The 18372-nt window shown below is 27.7% G+C and overlaps 1 protein-coding gene across 12 annotated transcripts in view; it reads right to left on the bottom strand.

The window, feature by feature from the left end:
• Window positions 1–619: 619 nt before the first annotated feature.
• Window positions 620–18372, bottom strand: part of LOC142333367 (NAD kinase-like) — a 489955-nt gene continuing 472202 nt past the window's right edge. For 10 of the 12 annotated variants that reach the window (XM_075380407.1, XM_075380424.1, XM_075380464.1 and 7 more), the window contains 3 exons: window positions 17014–17096; window positions 4203–4414; window positions 620–3418 (listed from right to left, as the gene is read on the bottom strand). In XM_075380407.1, the coding sequence (XP_075236522.1) occupies window positions 4210–4414; window positions 17014–17096 (288 nt within the window). In that variant the 3' untranslated portion in view covers window positions 620–3418; window positions 4203–4209. Of the gene's footprint in view, window positions 3419–4202; window positions 4415–15488; window positions 15572–17013; window positions 17097–18372 lie in introns of those variants that run through there. The other 2 variants (XM_075380399.1, XR_012758595.1) reach the window with 2 other exon arrangements.

Raw genomic sequence — 18372 nt, 5'->3', positions numbered from 1 at the left:
AAGCTCAATAACTGTTTGTAGAAAATAAAAATTAATAAACAAATGCATGCTGATTATTAAACAATCATTATCAACAGTTATAATGGAATCAATAAGAAGTAAACATTCCAAGTATTAAATTCTGTAAATCTCCAAATATCTAGTGCACCTTTGCTAATTCAGTGCCTGAAAGCAGCTGCATCTCTTGTAAGTACAAGGCTGATAAGTTAAATCAGCAGAAAATAAGAACTTGGTTACTCTGTCTTCAGTGTATTTTAAGATCAAAATAATGCTTGAAAGGATAATGTAATAAGAACTCTCATGAACATTGCAATGAACTCTCATTTACATTGGAAAACTGGTTACATATAAATTCATAAAAGCCTTATTTTTTAGGAACTGAATATTGTCATTTAGTGATGTGTATCCATCATACTGAATAAATCTTAAGCTTTTCATTCTATAGCTGATGCTTTTTTTCAAAAAAACAATGTATATACATGTTCTACATGACATCTTTCTGTAAGTATCAAAAACTTACAGAAGTTAAAAAACAAACACATCCTCATGCAATGTAGGACTACCACAGGAAGAATGTAAATTTTAATGGGGAGGGGGAAATTATATAAAAAATCCACTGTCACTGTACAATATAAATTTTATTTTATTTTTATTATACACAATAAATTTTTATAAAAACTATAACGTATAAAAAAATATTTAATTTACAAGTTTTAAAAACAAATCTTCAGAATGTATTCCAATAAAATTTTCAACAAAATACAAACTTAAAAACTTAATACTAAAACTATGATGAAAACATTGCAATATTCTACACACATGAAAAATTTGTTTAATATAAGGCATTAAAATAATTAAAAATACGTACATAATTTAAAATTTAATAGTTGCTATATGTATAAGAAACGTGCTTTCTATCTTTTTTTAAATTGTAAAAATTTCATCATTTTTTTTAAATATTTCTTCAGAATTCCATAAGTTAATAGAAGTATAGACCAACGTTATCACAAAATAACTTTAATTCTGTTAGTAGCAATTAAAATAATTAAACGCAACCCTGGTATTATTCTTTATTCTTCATAACCTCAGCAAGATTAAATTACACTGGTTGCCTGCAAAGCTGATAACTCAACATAACAGAAATGGACCTTCTGTTATTCAATTCAATATCCTTCGTACATTTTACATAAAACAAGCTAAATATGAGATATTTGAAGTTGCAGTTGAAAGAATAAAAATAAACCAAGGCTGCTGTAAGCAATTTTTGAAAAAATACATAATTTTAAAACTAATTTACAATTTAATTACAATTATTTTGTGATGTGTTTGGGGCTGATTAGTAACTATTCCAATAGTGAGGAAAAAATTTTAAAGTACAGTAAACAAAAATACTGAATACTTCTGCTATGTTATTAATAATGGTGGAATTACACTGCAACCATGTTGAAACCATGAAAGGTGTATTATAATGATCAAAATGTGAACAATATGTTAGTGGCCTGGGTAATTACATATGCTATTATCAGTGAATAATGTAAATTCTTATTAATAGAGATTATCCACTCTCAAACACATCCACAACATAAAGGAATAATTTATTTACTTATTTGTCATTATTTACAAAATCAAAATAATATGAAACTTCAATAAATTAATGATGATTATAAGAAGAAAAATTTATGAATTAAATGACAGAAATTTTAGGTATAATAATTGTAATTTAATGTAAAAATACGTTTGATTAAAAAAAATAATAATAAAAATAAAATACAATGAATAAAATGTTAATAATATAAATAACTTAAAGTGGTTTAGAAAATAAACACTATAATACTGACTGGTATGTGATACAAATATTATTAAATGACAAAAAGAAATTAACAAATGAAACAAAAAACCTTTAACTTGTCTCTTGCTTAATCACAGACCTAAGATATCTTTTTTTTAAATACTAAATTAAATTAAAATAATTAATTTGCAGAGGATTGAAAAATATCACCAAACATTTAAATGGGTGCTTAGGAGGATGTGATAAATAAAATATTTTAAAGTAATCTGACTACAGAGATTCATGAATAAGTTTTATAAACATATTTTCCTTATCTCTTTGTGGATGTAAGGTAGAACCAGTATCAGTGAAAAGTGTATAAGACTTTCTCAAACAAACATTCTTATTATTACTGTTCTCTCAATTATTAATTAATTTCTAACAATGTTATTTATTATCTCTAACTTCTACTTAACTCAGATTATTATGTGTTTGTATAATATGTTTGAGTATTATTGTTTTATTGGTTTCACATATTATGTTACCATAATTTATAGCATTGTACGATATTGGTTCCGTTATCTGTTAAAATTAAAAAGTTACACATTTTTATAATTCTAAATTTTGAAATTTTTCTAAAAAATTTGTAGATGGTGCAAATGAATTTTTTATGGTTTGTTAATAAATCTCTATTGCAGTCCTACATAAGTAAGACAAATTAATATAATCTATTTATCTTGTGTTTTGGTGATTTTGTGGCACATTTTATTTTTGTTCAGTTATTAAAGCGTTAGTTTTTACACATTTTGGGGTCGTACATTTGATTTACAAAATTGATATATTTTATACAATTTAGTAAACCTTACATCAGTGTGTTTGAATCAACTTGATAACTTACATCATAGTTGTGTAATGATTATTACAAAATTTTAATTTTAGCGGCCATTTTGAGGTGTGTACATGATGGTTTGTGGCCATCATGTATTTTTCTAATCCTCTAACAATATTTAATCTGAACCTGACATCAAAATCAAAATCCGAGACAAAATGTGTTATTCATGCAAGTACACACATACTGAATTCAATTATGATCTGTTCATTCATTGAAAATATTACTGGGATGCGATACAAATATTATTAATTGACAAATTGTAACAGTTGAAACTGTTAACAAAAGAAACAAAAAACCTTTACCTTCTCTCTTACATAATCACAGACCCAAGATATATATTTCTTCAAAATACTAAATTAAATAATTAAAATAATAAAAAAACTAAATTAAATGATTAATTTGCAGAGGACTGAAAAATATTATGAAACATTCTACATGGATGTGACAAATCAAATCTTTTAAAATAATTTGAATTTACAGAGACTTATGAATAAGTTTTATAAACAAATTTTCCTTATTTCTTTGTAAACGTAAAATAAAAATATAAATAACGTTAGTTAGTTTTTAGTTTTTATACAAAATATCTACTAGCATAACCTAATTAAAATTAGGAGAAAATCACACGTTGACGAACTCTTTCAATCAACACTAACTGGTAGTAATCATCAATCAGCATTTTCATCCCCTTCAAATTAATGTCTGTAAGCTCCAATGATGGTCATAATAAGAATTCAGGAACAAATTCACGATGCATAACCCTGCAAATGTTAAAGAAAATTATGAACATATTCTTGGTTGCATTCATGATCTACATTTGTAAGGTCATGCAGATTCTAGAATTTATGGCTTTTCCACATGCAACAATTTTATCTCTCTACACCCAGTATTCACAGAATTTGGTCTAGGAAACTATCTTGCTCAGTTTATTGCTTCACTGCTGAAAGTCTGTTGAATTATTTTAAAGATTCTTATCATGTAATAAGTGAGTTTAATGTAGAATATCAAGTGACCTCTGTGCTCTTCCATGGTCATAGTGAAATCAAAAATGTGACCATGCATACATTCACAAAAACATGTACACACAGATCCTAATGTCCAAGGAATGAGCCACTTAGCATAATTAATTACGAAATGCCACTAATACGGTTTGAATATTTTTTATAAGGCTAGCTCAAAATTTTCTTATTGTTTCTCATATGTTAACAAAGTATCAATTATCACATCTCAGTGCAACAGGATACAATCACTTATTTAAACAAAAAAAAATACAGTTTCTAATGTGTATTTTAAAGCTTGTAGAGGAATTATTTTGCTAATACTGTTCTGTCAAAGTATTTACTGATTATACTTCTTAGAAATGAATTACCAGAATAAATAGAGCTCTCTCTCTCTCTCTCTCTCTCTATATATATATATATATATATATATAAGTTTTATCTGTCAAATAAGCATCAAATTAATTTTTAAATGTAAACATAAAATAACTTTGGCTACTTTAATAATCTTAATGCAAGCATTAATAAAATAAAATAAATAACATACCTGTATCCTAGCTGTCCAGCTGGTCAGTGTGCTCGAGTGAATCAAGTGTGTCATTTGAACTCGAATGAGTTAAATCACTTAATTCATCGAGATGTTTCTGTCGCTTCCTTACATTCCAGTGCAAACATTCGGCTAAAGAATCAAACCAATCTGAAATCTGATCTTGAGCACAGATTGATGGAACTGGATAGATAGAAGTTGTTACTCTCAAACTACAAAAAAAAAAGAAAAAGTTAATTACAATTCAATAAATTTAATCAAATTCTAAACATAATAAGAATAAAGACAAACTGTTAATTGATTTTTACGATCTGTAAAATTATGTGAAACCCTAAAATCTTGTTTCCAGCATGTAATCATTGTATTTAAAAACTGTTAAATGACAAATTAATTTAATTTAATATAAAAACTGTTTCAAATGCTGATATCAATTTTTTTCTTAATTTCTATGTGGGGGATCTTCCCCTGATTTTTTGAAACAATTTTTATAAACACCTTTATATTTCAAATTAATGAATGCCTATAACGTAAAATCTGATAAAATTTGTTTCGGGAAGTGTTAATGCAAGTTTAAAAACCACAATTATCAATTTCATACGGCTTAATTGACAACTACTACAGAGTTTTCTTAAAAATAAGCACAACATATATATTACAAGAATGAGTATTATAGGTGACTCAAAAAGAACTTCACAACTTTAAAGACATAAAGCAAATAAAAATTTACTGAGATAACTTACAGATTTGGTTGAGGTTTCGTTTCATAGAAAAACACATCCAGTTTGTCACCAAACCATTCATTTTCATTCAATATGGCTTCCAGTTATAATGCAACATATGTCCCATCTAAAGTTGATTTCATTCCAGACTCTAGCCAGCAAGTTGGTCATTACCTTTGCAGCTGCGGCATTAGCTGAACAAGATCAGCAGGCAAAGATGGTACATAAACTCATACTTTAATGAAAGGCCACAAGAAAAAATCTAGCGGTGTCAAATCTGGGGAGTGAAGCGGGCATGCAATTAGACATTAACAATCAATCCATCAACTTCAGAATTGAGTATCAAGAATATGTCAAACTTCTAGGTGATAGAGGGTGGTACCCTGTGTCTTACTGATAGTAAATGCATCCACCATCTTGGTCATCAACATCATCATCTAACTGAGGGATTAGAAAATTTTGAAGTTCAATTAAATGAAACCAATTATGGTTGCCTCCTTTAAGAAGAATGGGCCGTACAGTCTTTGTTTGCTTAGGGCACAAAAAACATTGACCTTAGAGCTATCATGAATGTGCTTAAGCAGAGGCCACTTATTCTACTGAATACGCTCATGAGTCAGCATTTCACATGCCACTGATGTGAAACGCTGAATCATCACTAACAATTACATTGTCTAAAAATACATCTTTGTCTGCAATTCTATCCATCATTTCCACACAAAACTGCAGCCAACCAACTTTGTTGTCATCTGTAATGTGAAAACCACAGTTAGTTTGTATGGCTTCAAGTGCAATCTTTTACATAATACGTGCCAAACAGTTATTTGTGGAATGCCAGTCTCACGTTACGCATGTCAAGTTGATTTCTTTGGACTATGAATAAAGCTTTTTCTGAGTTGTTTCACAGCAGCTTCAGGGAGACATGGGCATCCTGGTGATTTTGTATGTTTAACAGAACAACATGTCTCAATGAAGGTTTGGTATCGAGAGTAAATTGTATATCTACTAGGAGGCTCCCTATTGTGCTCTCCAAGAAAATTATGTTGAACTCCAGTTGCTGACTGCAAATCATGAAACCAAAATGCACAATGAGCACGTTCTACACCAGTAAATGTATCCATTTTTTTAACAACACTAATGGCCAAATTCAGTACTAATGAACTACGCGAGTCAAAACTCACAGTTTCAGTTTTGCCATGAAATGAGACCTCAACTGTATCTGTAAGTAATTTAAATAAATTCTTATATGTTCTTAAAGTTGTGAAGTCCTTTTTGAATCACCCGATACAGATGTATATAGAAATTGGACATGGACCAAATTTTAGCTACAAATAATCCAATATTGGATTTAAAAATTATTTAACATTCATTTCAGAGACTAATTATAAAATAAAAATTTTACTAATACATGATTTTAATATTTGTATTTTTTAAATGCCTTTTAATGGTAAAAGGAGCTGGGAACACCCACTTCAGCATAGCTCTCTCAAATACAACAACCATTATAGTATAAGACAAAGACATTATCAAATATTTAAAAGACATTAATTACAATATTAAATTAAATGTTCACAAAATAACTGGCAATTTAAAAATGATTAAACAAAGTCAACTCTAATTTCAGCAAACAGAGGTTTTACTCTAGAAATAAACTTTTCTTAGTTTACCATTAATAACTAAATTATTTCAATTGTTAGGAATTTCAGTATTGGTGAATGTTCAAATTATAAGAATATCTACAAAAATTTGCATTTGCAATCATAATTAATAAAACAGACAGATTAGGATTGTTTCGCAAGGAGCAAACTACTGTTTCAGAACTACAGGTATCTGATTATTCTTAGATATACACATATTATTGCATTACACCAACAGTTGTCTAATAAAAAAATGTCCATCTACATGCCTTTTACGCAAATACTCATCAAGTGCTGAGTGCTGTAAATTATTAATGGTTAGTTCCAAATGAAACGGGCAAAAAATTAATAATTTTCTAAATCTAGAAGAGAAAAAAGAAAAATTCTTAATGATAAAATTAAAAAGTAAGTAAAACAAGTTCTTTACACTCATTCATGCAAATTCACACTGATTAGCATATGGGGACACAAAAATTACATAGTGATCATGCTTTGTTAATCATTACAGTTTACAAAAAAAATTATTATTTTTTATGTATAAGAAATGCTTTTTGTTATTGTTTTCATGGAAAGTTGGTGTTACATAAAATCAGTATAAAATATGCATGCTATCTGTACAAGAAAAACAAGAGCATTAAAAAATGACAAATGTTAATCAAAGAAAGAAAGGTGAATGTCCAAAAAACATACAATCTATTTTGTTATATACGAGTAACAGTATGTGACAAATTAAGATTTTAGTGGATTTCTCATATTTCTATTTTTGAAAATGTAGGTGTAATATATGAATACATAACCCAAATCTCAGATTCACACTGATTGAAAAAAAAAGAAGCAATATGATTCGTACTGATTCATATTTTCATAATTTTTTTTTAAATTCAATATTTAGTCATTTTTAGTAATATTTAGTAATTTTTTAATTCAATATTTATGACTTTTCAGACTTAAAATGCTTGATATGAACATATATTTCACTTTTAAATCTAATAAACTGCAACATAATAAAATCTTTGGATTTATAATACATATTTTAACCTGATCCTGAATGGTCACCTAGTTGATAAGCACGATATCATCATCATTTGTACACATATTCAGGTGAATATAAATAAAATCATATATTGAAAAAATTACACAAAAGTAAAATTGCATTATTTTATTGCAAATCTAAAGACTGGAAGAATCAATTTTATAACAATATCAGGTCAAATGGTTGAAATTATCATTCTAAATGGAGAAAATAAATAGATTTATATATAGGAAAATTTTTATAACAAATTATAATGCATATAAACCAATAGAAATATATCTGAAAGCAATAATTACTTTCAAGTAACTCGTGAGCTCAACTAGCTTATATGGTAGCTGTAATAAACAGCATGGTAAGTGACAATCTAAAATGATGATGATTTATAACAGCAGTATAAATGGGTAAATGAATTTATGCTTTAGTGCAGCTTTCTGAACATTCATGCAAGCAATAAAAGGGGTGAAAAATGCTCTCATCTATTTGGAAAATATAATAATGTAAAAACTTTTTACATTATAATAATAATAATAATAATGTTTTTATAATAATTTGTTTATAATAATGTGATTTAACTTTTTTATAAGATTGAAAACACTCAAAGAAATACGTAGAATTCATATATTACATTTAAAGTTGGTGCAAAAAATAAACTACTCTGTTTTGTTTTATTTGTTTTTTTTTTCTTTAACATAAACTCAGTGATTATATTAAAGATTTTATAGACGAACTGAAAAAAAAAACAAATCTGGTGTACTAAAAAGAATTTGAATGAATGAAATATTATAATTACTACATGAAACTTTGAAATAAATTTACAATCACATGATCAAAAATACATATGGGAAAAGTACATCATTATTGTTAACAAAGTTACATAAATAGGAAAAGTGAAATTATATCTTTTACGGCTTCAAAAGTTCCAAAAAGAGTTGTACAGTATCATTCATTAAAAACCAATTATCTTCAAAAAAAAGAAAATTATTAAAATAGTACAATAATAAAACCCTAACTATTGTTACAACTCAGTTATCAATTAATTTACTAAATTTATTGGTTAAGTGAATCATCAGTTGGAATGAAACAAAATATAGTACACATCGTATGTATATATAAATTGGGACCAATTAAGTTTATACCTGCCTGACATATGTCCACAGTTATTGAACATTCTGTTACATTACTTTACCGATTTATTAAATTTTAAAATTTTTACATCAATATTCCATATCTTTCTTACTCTGGTAAATTGACAACTGATGATATCTATTACCAGATTTCTCACTAACCAAATCTTGCTATTCATAAATTACTGATATATCAATATTACAAAATTCTAGTACATTAGGGAATTTCCTGATTTGGGAATTACCACTATACCAACAATACTGAACAGTACCAACTCTATAACTTAAATGAGATCATCTTCTTTGGTACTTGAAACAGTACTGGTTTGTGTATGTCATCACCTATGTCATCATCAAACGTTAAAATGTAATTTGTATGAAACGATTTCAAATCCATTAAAACCTAAAGATATGTAAAAGCCAATTTAAATTTATAATTTTTAATTAAAAATTTGTTTAACAAATTTAATTAATTTTTTTTTTACACTGTTCTTAAAAAAAATAAATTCCCCAGTGGTTACTTTTTTATTTAAATTTTAATCTCTGCATTTAAATTCTGCATTTCTTATGTAATGTTCATATATTTTCTCATTTAAAGATGGAAAGTGTCTTTGCAAATTATGGTTGTATAATACAAAATGTATAATATAAAAATGAGTCACGTTCCCCAATAACACTCATACAGAATTAAGGGATTATTAGAGTTTACATACGATTTTCATATGCTTAACTACAAATGAAACTATAATAATAAAAATAAAACTATTAATTCAACAAACTTCACAGGTTAATGCTAACTCTTATAATACCATAATACAAATACATCATAGAATTAACCTACACAATGCCATTGAAACCATATACTATTTGTAAAAATTATAAAAAATAAACAAAACACCAGCATGCATACCACTTTTACCCTAAAATCATGGCTCCAAAAATAACATAAAACAATTACCACAAACAAAAAAAGAAATGGATACAAAAATTTAGTTTGACTGTTATGTAGCTGAAAAAAATGTAACATAAAATTATTTTTACTTTACAACTAAGAATCCTAATGCTATTAAAACAAATATATGTATAAGTTATTGTAAAAACGTTTTTAATAGCCACCCTATACCAAAGAAATAATCATCTATCCATATGCCTTCCAGAATTAAAAAAAACATATCAACCTAAAAGCAAAAAATACTTAAATTGCACAGCCACCTTAGAAAACATTTTAACAAGCTGCACTAACTGTTACGTACCACAATAAAAAATTTACTTGAAACAGTACTGTTTGTGTATGTTATTACCTATGTCATCATCAAATGTTAAAATGTAATTTGTATGAAACCATTTCAAATCCATTAAAACTTAGAGATATGTAAAAGACAATTTATTTATATTTATATATATATAAAACATTCTTCATATTAACAGATTATTAGTCAATATGGAGAATTTAATAAAAATATGATGTAAACACACATAATAAAGGAACATCAAAACTTACAGTTCATAATTTAAAATATAAATGGAATGACTGTACACTGAAGCTTGGCATGTGATGATATTTTGTTCTTACTCTCATTTGGTATTATAATTTGTTCAGGAAACACATCTGTCACACAAGTACTGGGAAAGAACAAGTCACACTTAGTGTTGATATGAACCAAGTATGTTAGTCTCACTCTAGGAGAAAATTGCATTCAGAAAGTTCATAGTTATGTGTTAGTTTCAGTTAGAATAATGTCAGTTTAAAATGGATGGGAGAAACAGTACAGTAGCTTTTAAAACAAACATTTTTAACAGTGAAAAATTAATACTGCAGCAAAAATTTCACTGAAATTGTAATAAAATCATATTTCAAGATTAGAGAATATGCTGGGACAATTTGTTTTGTCTTTTTAAAAATATTACAGTCTCTCACTTTATGTACATCTGATTCACAAATTTTTTTAAACAAGAAAACAAAAAGAAAATTTTGGATTAAAATTTCAATACACTTAATCTATCACATTTTTGATCAAAAACTAAACATTAATCTAGAAAATAGAATACATAAAGATGAAGAGATGCCAAAGTTAAAACACTCCAAAAAAATTTAACAGGTGTATGATAAAATTATAAACATTTTTAACGAATATGTTTTGAATCTGGAAAGAAGAAAAGTAAAATACATATGAATAAAAAATAAAATATTAACGGGAATCATGTTAAATAGTTTTCATCAAAAGAAATTATAAAATGGAGCTAACCATTAAGTAAAGGCCCAGCCTCTCTCAAAACTATACTGTATAGAGCTTAGTTTTGCCAAATACTGTTTGTTTAAATATATTTAAAAATAGTTCATTTTAGATAAGTTATAAGTAAAATTTTTCATACAGAAACTTCAAATAAGCACATAACTGATTTATTTAAATTAAAAAAACTAAAAAGTTTTTTTCAGCTGCAAACTAGTTTTCTACTTATATTATTTTACTAATGAATTTTTACACACCGATCAACTTCCTGAAAGCTAATATCAAACGTAAGCTGGGTGGTAGATGTACTTTAGTGCATTCAATGATGGTATAATAGTAAAAGTAATCATCTGTATGACAAAAAATTGTATTCAGATCAGAAAAAAGTTCAACATTACACATATCATAAGAATGCTGAGTACGCTATTCCATGATTAACAAGAAAAGAACTGCTCCAGCATTTGAATGGAAGGATCATGGAAAACCAAGGGAAAATTTTGATCAAACCAGGTTTCCAAAACACAAAACTAATTAAAGAAAGAGAAATACTTTTCCATATTAATATATAAACTAACAACTATAAGAAATAAGTGAAGAAATAAATTGACGATTATGTTAAAAAAGAAATTAGTAGTACACAATAAGATAATTTTTAAAGTATTAAATGAAATAAAATTAAGTAAAAAATTTAAAAAAAAGATGCAGAATTCAGATTAATCAGTTAGAATTAAAAACTAAGCAGAATTTAATAACTTAATACAAAAATTTTGGGTTCAACAAAGAAAACAGAATAGTGTCAAATTTACAATGTTTCTTTTTTTTTGTTGAAACGGCAAAAAAAAAATGTTGATACATATTTAAATGCAATGAAAATGATTACATGAAAGAACTTAATTGTTCAGTCAACACTATGAAATACAATTTATAACATTTTTTAACATACCAAATACAAAAAAGAATGTTTCTGAGGGGCAGTTTTACATTTTAATAGACATTAAAAAATGGGATATAATAAAGATGAATCACCTTATTTGCCAGAAAGAGGACTCAGACTTTAATTATTGAAATCCATTAATGCTACCTGCACATTATAGGAGAGGAACCTGCAAAACACCCTGGTCTATGCAGGCGCTGTATTTGGAGGAGAACGTGAGGTACCTCCATTCATAGTACAATACAAAATGTGGATTATGTCTTCTGCTAAACATCTGGTGGTAAATGATGAAAGACGATCATTTAAAATTGTATCACATCACTTTTCAAATTGATAAGCTAACAATGATCTTATACTTACTAATTATAGGCTGATGACCATTTTTAAGTTGCACTGTTATAGCTATTATTTTTCAATAAATATAATTCTATCTTATCAATGGTGAATATAGTGTATTGGATCCACTTTGAGTAATGAACAAGTGAAAAGATCTTACTTTCTAGTGCAATTTTTAAGTATAAAAAAGGATATATGGATTTAACTAGCAGTAGACGATAAAATTTGTGAAAGAACCTTATTCTTGTGCTATTTTATAATTACTTAACGTATTCAAAAAAAAAAATATTAGTTCAATAAATTTCTAATTATTCAGAGAATTACTGGTAACACAACTGAACAATTTTTATGCATCACTTTTTAATTGGATAAGGTAATGCTTCTGAAAAAATTATATATATAATTAAAAATATATATATATATATATATATATAATTCTGAGTATTTATCAGTTAAATGGTTTATTTTATGTAGTACCAGCTTGCACAGATGATACTGGTGTCATATATTGATGTTTGTAAACATGAATTCCATAAGGAATTTACAAGGTATATTCATAAAGTAAGGGTCGTTGGCTTATATTTAAATATTAGAAGATCTGAACACAGTTTCATGTATGCAGGGCCAGCTATCAACTACTTATGAAGCCACTGCAGTTGTTGTTTTGATTCAGTAGTCGTTTCCCTGCTGGTGAATGCACATCCCAATATCCGCGACAACTGTTTCTCCACCAGTTGTAAAGTGCGTGCTGTTGATTCAATTTTTGTGTGCAAAAGGATCTTCATTTGCTGGAATTCATCAGGAGTTATGCCTAGTGTATGGACCTACAGTAATGAATGAAGGAAAGACTATAAAAATAGCCGCACAAATGTGCATGAAAAAGAGTGGAGTGGGCAGGCTTGGTATTCGGACTGCTGAAATCGTTGAACAAGTGAACTTAAAACTGCGATGTGATTGGCAATTGACGATTAGTGCTATGGTTGATGAATTCCTGCATGTTGGATGCACCTCTCTCTACACAATTGTCACAGAAAAGCTTGGATATCACAAATTGTGTGCAAGGTGGGTACTGAAAATGATGACCGACCAACACAAAGAGCCAAGAATGTGCAGTAGACGAGCGTTTTTGGTCCGCTATCGACAAGGTGGAGATGATTTGTTTTCCCACATTGTTATAGGTGATGAGACGTGGATATCCTACACCAATGCAGAATCGAAACAACAGTCAATGCGGTGACACTATTCAAGTTCCCCAAAACCAAAAAAGTTCAATCAATCTCCGTACTCGAGTCGAATGTTGGCTACCGTTCCTTGGAACGAAAAGGGCATCATTTTGGTTGATTTCATGAAACATGGATCAACAATTACAGCTGACATGTACTGCAAAATGCTCACCAAACAAAGACGTGTGATCCAAAATTGATGACGTGGGAAACAGTTGTCTGGCATAATCCTCCTTCACAACAATGTGTACCCCTCACACCGCTCATAACCAAGAGGATGATTCAAGATTTTCGTTGGGAACTTTTTGACCACCCTCCATATAGTCCTAACTTAGCACCTAGCAACTACTTCCTCTTCTTGCATTTAAAAAAAGTGGTTTGGTGAGCAACGGTTTGAAAACAACAAGGAAATCAACACTACCGTTGTCATTTGGTTCAATTCCCAGGTGGTAAACTTCTATGCAGAGGGGTTAAAGAAACTGGTGTAGTATTACAAAAAGTGCTTAGAACTGATTGGCGATTATGAGGAAAAGTGAAGTAGATATATAGAAAACTAAAACTGTAAGTAAAAACCTTTTCTCATGAGTTAATTTTTTTTAATGACCAAACGGCTCTTACTTTATGAATATGCCTCGTATTATGATTTGAGGGTGCATTTTTGTCTTCATAAGTGTTTTACACTGTACAGATTCTTGCTATTTTTTAAAACAGATTAATTAAAAATTTCTAAATTTTGTTTAGTTTTAAACTTCTATTTCCAACAATATGGAAATGAAAAGTGACATTTAACATTCTAATAATAATCACTGAACAAAATTATGATAATGTTATAACAAAGTTGTTTATGAAAATAAAGAAATAGAATATATATTCTTCTTTTGTCTTTATATTGTTCACAGCACACATATAATGTCACATTTAATACTTTTAATAAAATTAGTTTGTTTAATAAGAATTTTTATATCTGAATAGTTTTAAAATACAATACCACTTTGATATTGTTGGTAGTCTTAAGATCTTTTTTTACAAAAGTTTTTATGAATGTATTTATATTTTGTCTTTTGATATAAGTTACTGCAATAAATCTTGATCAGCTGCTGGAGAGAAATGAATCAATTGTTGGGAGAGGGAAAAGAAACCATTATAAGCATGCTAACACACTTAAGAATTTTTATAAAGTTAAAGTACATATCTGTAGTAGTAGACTAATACAGTAAAAAAAAAACCTTAGTTGCTGATTTTTTTTAACATACTACTCTGTTAATAAAAAATCATAGGGATAAAAAATTGTTTTCATAACTTGAATAATAGTTTTTTAAAAGGGTATTTAACATTCACCATAAATCTCAACTGTAATGGGCAACAGAAAATTATATTATAGATTTTTTGTAAATATCATATACATATTTAAATAAGTTTTATTGATGCATTAGGTAATTTATACCAAATCATGCTGAGTAGCACAGCCTCTGTTTATAATTTTCAACGACTAACCAAAAGAGTAATGGAAGAATAGATTATGAAAAAAAAATCAGTTTCTAGAACTAATCAAAGTTAACATTAACAACAATTTTCAATTAAATAATAAGTATAAATTCAAATTGGTGTGAATTATTTTTTAAAGTTGTCTGTGTAGCTACATGTAAATATGTTTTATCGAGGTTTACCTTAATAATTGATTATATTTTTGTAGATACTTTTTCAAATTTTCAACTGCAAAAATATGAGTTATAGGAAGATATCCCAAAAGCAAGTAGCAATTAACCTACCAAATATTTACCCAGAAACTGCAAGACACCTCATACAATTTTTAAATGTTAATAAATTAGCAAAGAAAAGAAAGAATGAAAAAAGTAAACCATTAACCTTTAATTAATCTGCATTTTAAATTATAATATATCAAAACCTATAAACAATCTATAATTCTTCACATGTTGTATAAGAAAAAGCCAGAAAAGATAAAGAACTGAAACCCCCAGAATGTAGAAAGTTAAGTAACATTGGAAAGCTTCAGCAATAATGTTTCCTGAGATATAAAAAGAAACAAACCTATCGCCTACTCGTAGTTCTTGTTGATTGCGACCATCAAAGGAGACCCAAGCTGTTTGTCGAGCATCACTGTTCAACATAACCTGTAACATTACGGTGTAATAATATCTAGAAAGCATAGGTCAACTGAAGAAATGCAAAAAAAAAAGGTGGTGAAAGATATTCCTCTGCTATTAGCTGCTGGCGTCATAGTTTCTTACTGGAATATTATTAATATGATAATAACAATAATAAACAAACACCAAACTCTAAGTGCAAAATAATTTGAGAAATTATTTTCATGAATTAATTTTTCTTCAACTCATAAAAAAATTACCAAAAAATGTTATAAATATATAATTTTTAAAATGTAAAACATTAAACAAAATTAGTAACTAAAAAGTAAGATATGCTGCTGGTTGAGCTATTATAATGATATAAGAGAATGCGTGAACAAGATTACACAAATAATTTATATATTATATTGGTATCATTATATATCCTCATCACTAGGAATAATACTTATCATCAGCTGGTAAAGAAAAATTTCAAGTATTAAGAGGAGGTAAGGACTACAGAAGGATGGTGGATAATACTTGAATATTTCTTCTGTTGTGAAAAGTAATGGAGTGTCCATTTTACTAAACTTATAAATTTAGCATATGTGGAGAGTCCATGTTGTAATAAGTAAACTGACTCATTACAAATCACATATACTTAACACAAAGCAAATTCTCAAATACCCCTCTGTTTACCCATTCTAAATTTGTCCGTACTCCTACTACTTTCAAACTCCAAATATAAAATTACTTTTAAATTCGAGTTACACAACCTTCAAATCCCAGCTTATAACACTACTCAATCCAAGCGCTGAGGATATGTAAAAACACCAATATGAAATGGCTGCTCACAAGTAAATTAATCATTTTTTTGCAGAAAAATATACGTAAGGATGCAAGTAAAGCAGTTTGATAAATGTAAATCTCAAAATGTGGCAAATTGTCAAAAAATGGGATGGATCTAACAATCAATTATCTGAAGGACTTCCCTAATGAAAGAAACACTTTTAAATACATGTAAACTATTTCTCATAAAAATATATTTCTATTAGTATAAAATGATGTTTAAATGTTAAATTCCAGAAAATAAAATATTCAATCCCTAATAAACTGACCATAGTGTTACAAAAAAAAAAAAAAAAATTAGCAACTGAAATCATGGAACAATTTTAAGTTATAATTATTAAAATCATTTTTATAAGAGCCAGTGACTTAGAGTAAAAGAGATTCTTTCAAATTAATGATCTATATAAATATATATATGTACAATGTTAACAAAAATAAGATGCAAACAAATACAAATAATGCAACATATACAAAAGCAAAAAGCAATATCAGTTTAGCATTAATGCTATTGAAAATAACGGCACAAAATGATAAAAAAAAGAAAGAAATATGTTAACATGAGAAACACGAAAGACAACAAAAAAAACCCAGAGAACCAATCAATCAAAATGGCCATGCTGGTCGGCTGGGCATTTACATACCTGTCCCCATGGAACAGTTCCTGTCGATTGCGGCCATCAAATGAAACCCAAGCAGTATTTCTGCTGTCTGGAGATACAGATATCTAAAAAAATGATAATCCTCAACCAACAATGACAACATCATCTAATAAGTTCATTACTTCTTTATTTATAAATCTTTTCAAATAAATATTAATAAAAGATTTTTCCTAAATGTAATAATAAATTTAACACACTTACCAAAACCCTTGTTTAAACCACTACACAAATTTATACAGATAGTTTTGGTAATATAAAATCAGAAAAATTAACACTAACTTATTTTTTTTTCTTTAAAAAAATTTATAAATATCATTACAACACACACAACAGAAGTGTGAGACAATTAATCACTTTTTTAAATTAATATGCTATTAAAAAAAAAGTGCTGTTAATGAAACATGGAGCTTATAGCAAATAAAGCATTTGTCTTTATTGTATAAATTGAGTATACAATCAATTAATTTTTTTCTCTTGTTACAAATTGAGTAAAAATTTATAAATTCTATTTTTGACATCTGGTCTTATTTTTTAATCCATGCATAGTATAGCATAATTTTCCTATCATGTATTTCTCCACTAAATCACCAATGACTTAGACATATTTTTTTATAAGATATCATAAGTTATCCTTGCAACAATAATTTTATCTTCTTCAGCCATTTCCAACCCTTTATTGATATCTTTCCCTTAACCATTTCATAATTATTCTTAAACTGTTTTAATGCAAGTCATTTCTTTAACAAGAAGACTGCTGGCAGCCACTTAGCATGAGATTGAGACTGTAGGGTGTTTAATGGTAAAATATTTATAACAGTTCAACATTTTATGGTATAAGATAAGGTTAAATAACACTGCCAATAAATTATGATCCCATTCAGCACTAATACATGTGTATTTTATTTTGAATTGTATGTAATCTTTAGTTTCCACAGAATTTTAGGACACATACTACATTCTACATTAAAAAGAATAAATAAAGGGTTCTGCTTTTAAGTCACAAAATGGCCCTTATTTTTAAGTTGAAGAATCAGGATGATTTTTCTTCCAGAACCCTTGATTAAATGTTACTATATACAAAATTCAGATTTCAATTTCTGTGACAATGAAAGAAACTCTTTTTACCTTTCAACTGGGTACATTTTCACATGCATAGTATTTTTTTTATTTTTATAGTTTAGTTTTTATATCACATTGATGTAAATTAATTAAGGTGATACTTCTAAAAATATAACAAAGATTCTAAAATTGTCTAACAACAGTTTTCATAAACTTTTGGGTCAACTTATTTTTACCAGATTGTCTGTCATCACAAATATAATCCTGCTTTCCAGCTAGAAT

This window comes from Lycorma delicatula, chromosome 1, assembly GCF_047948215.1.
Source record: "Lycorma delicatula isolate Av1 chromosome 1, ASM4794821v1, whole genome shotgun sequence".
Taxonomy (NCBI): Eukaryota; Metazoa; Arthropoda; class Insecta; order Hemiptera; family Fulgoridae; genus Lycorma; species Lycorma delicatula.
The sequence above is the reverse complement of the archived record's forward strand: the minus strand, read 5'-3'. Positions and strand labels throughout refer to the sequence as shown.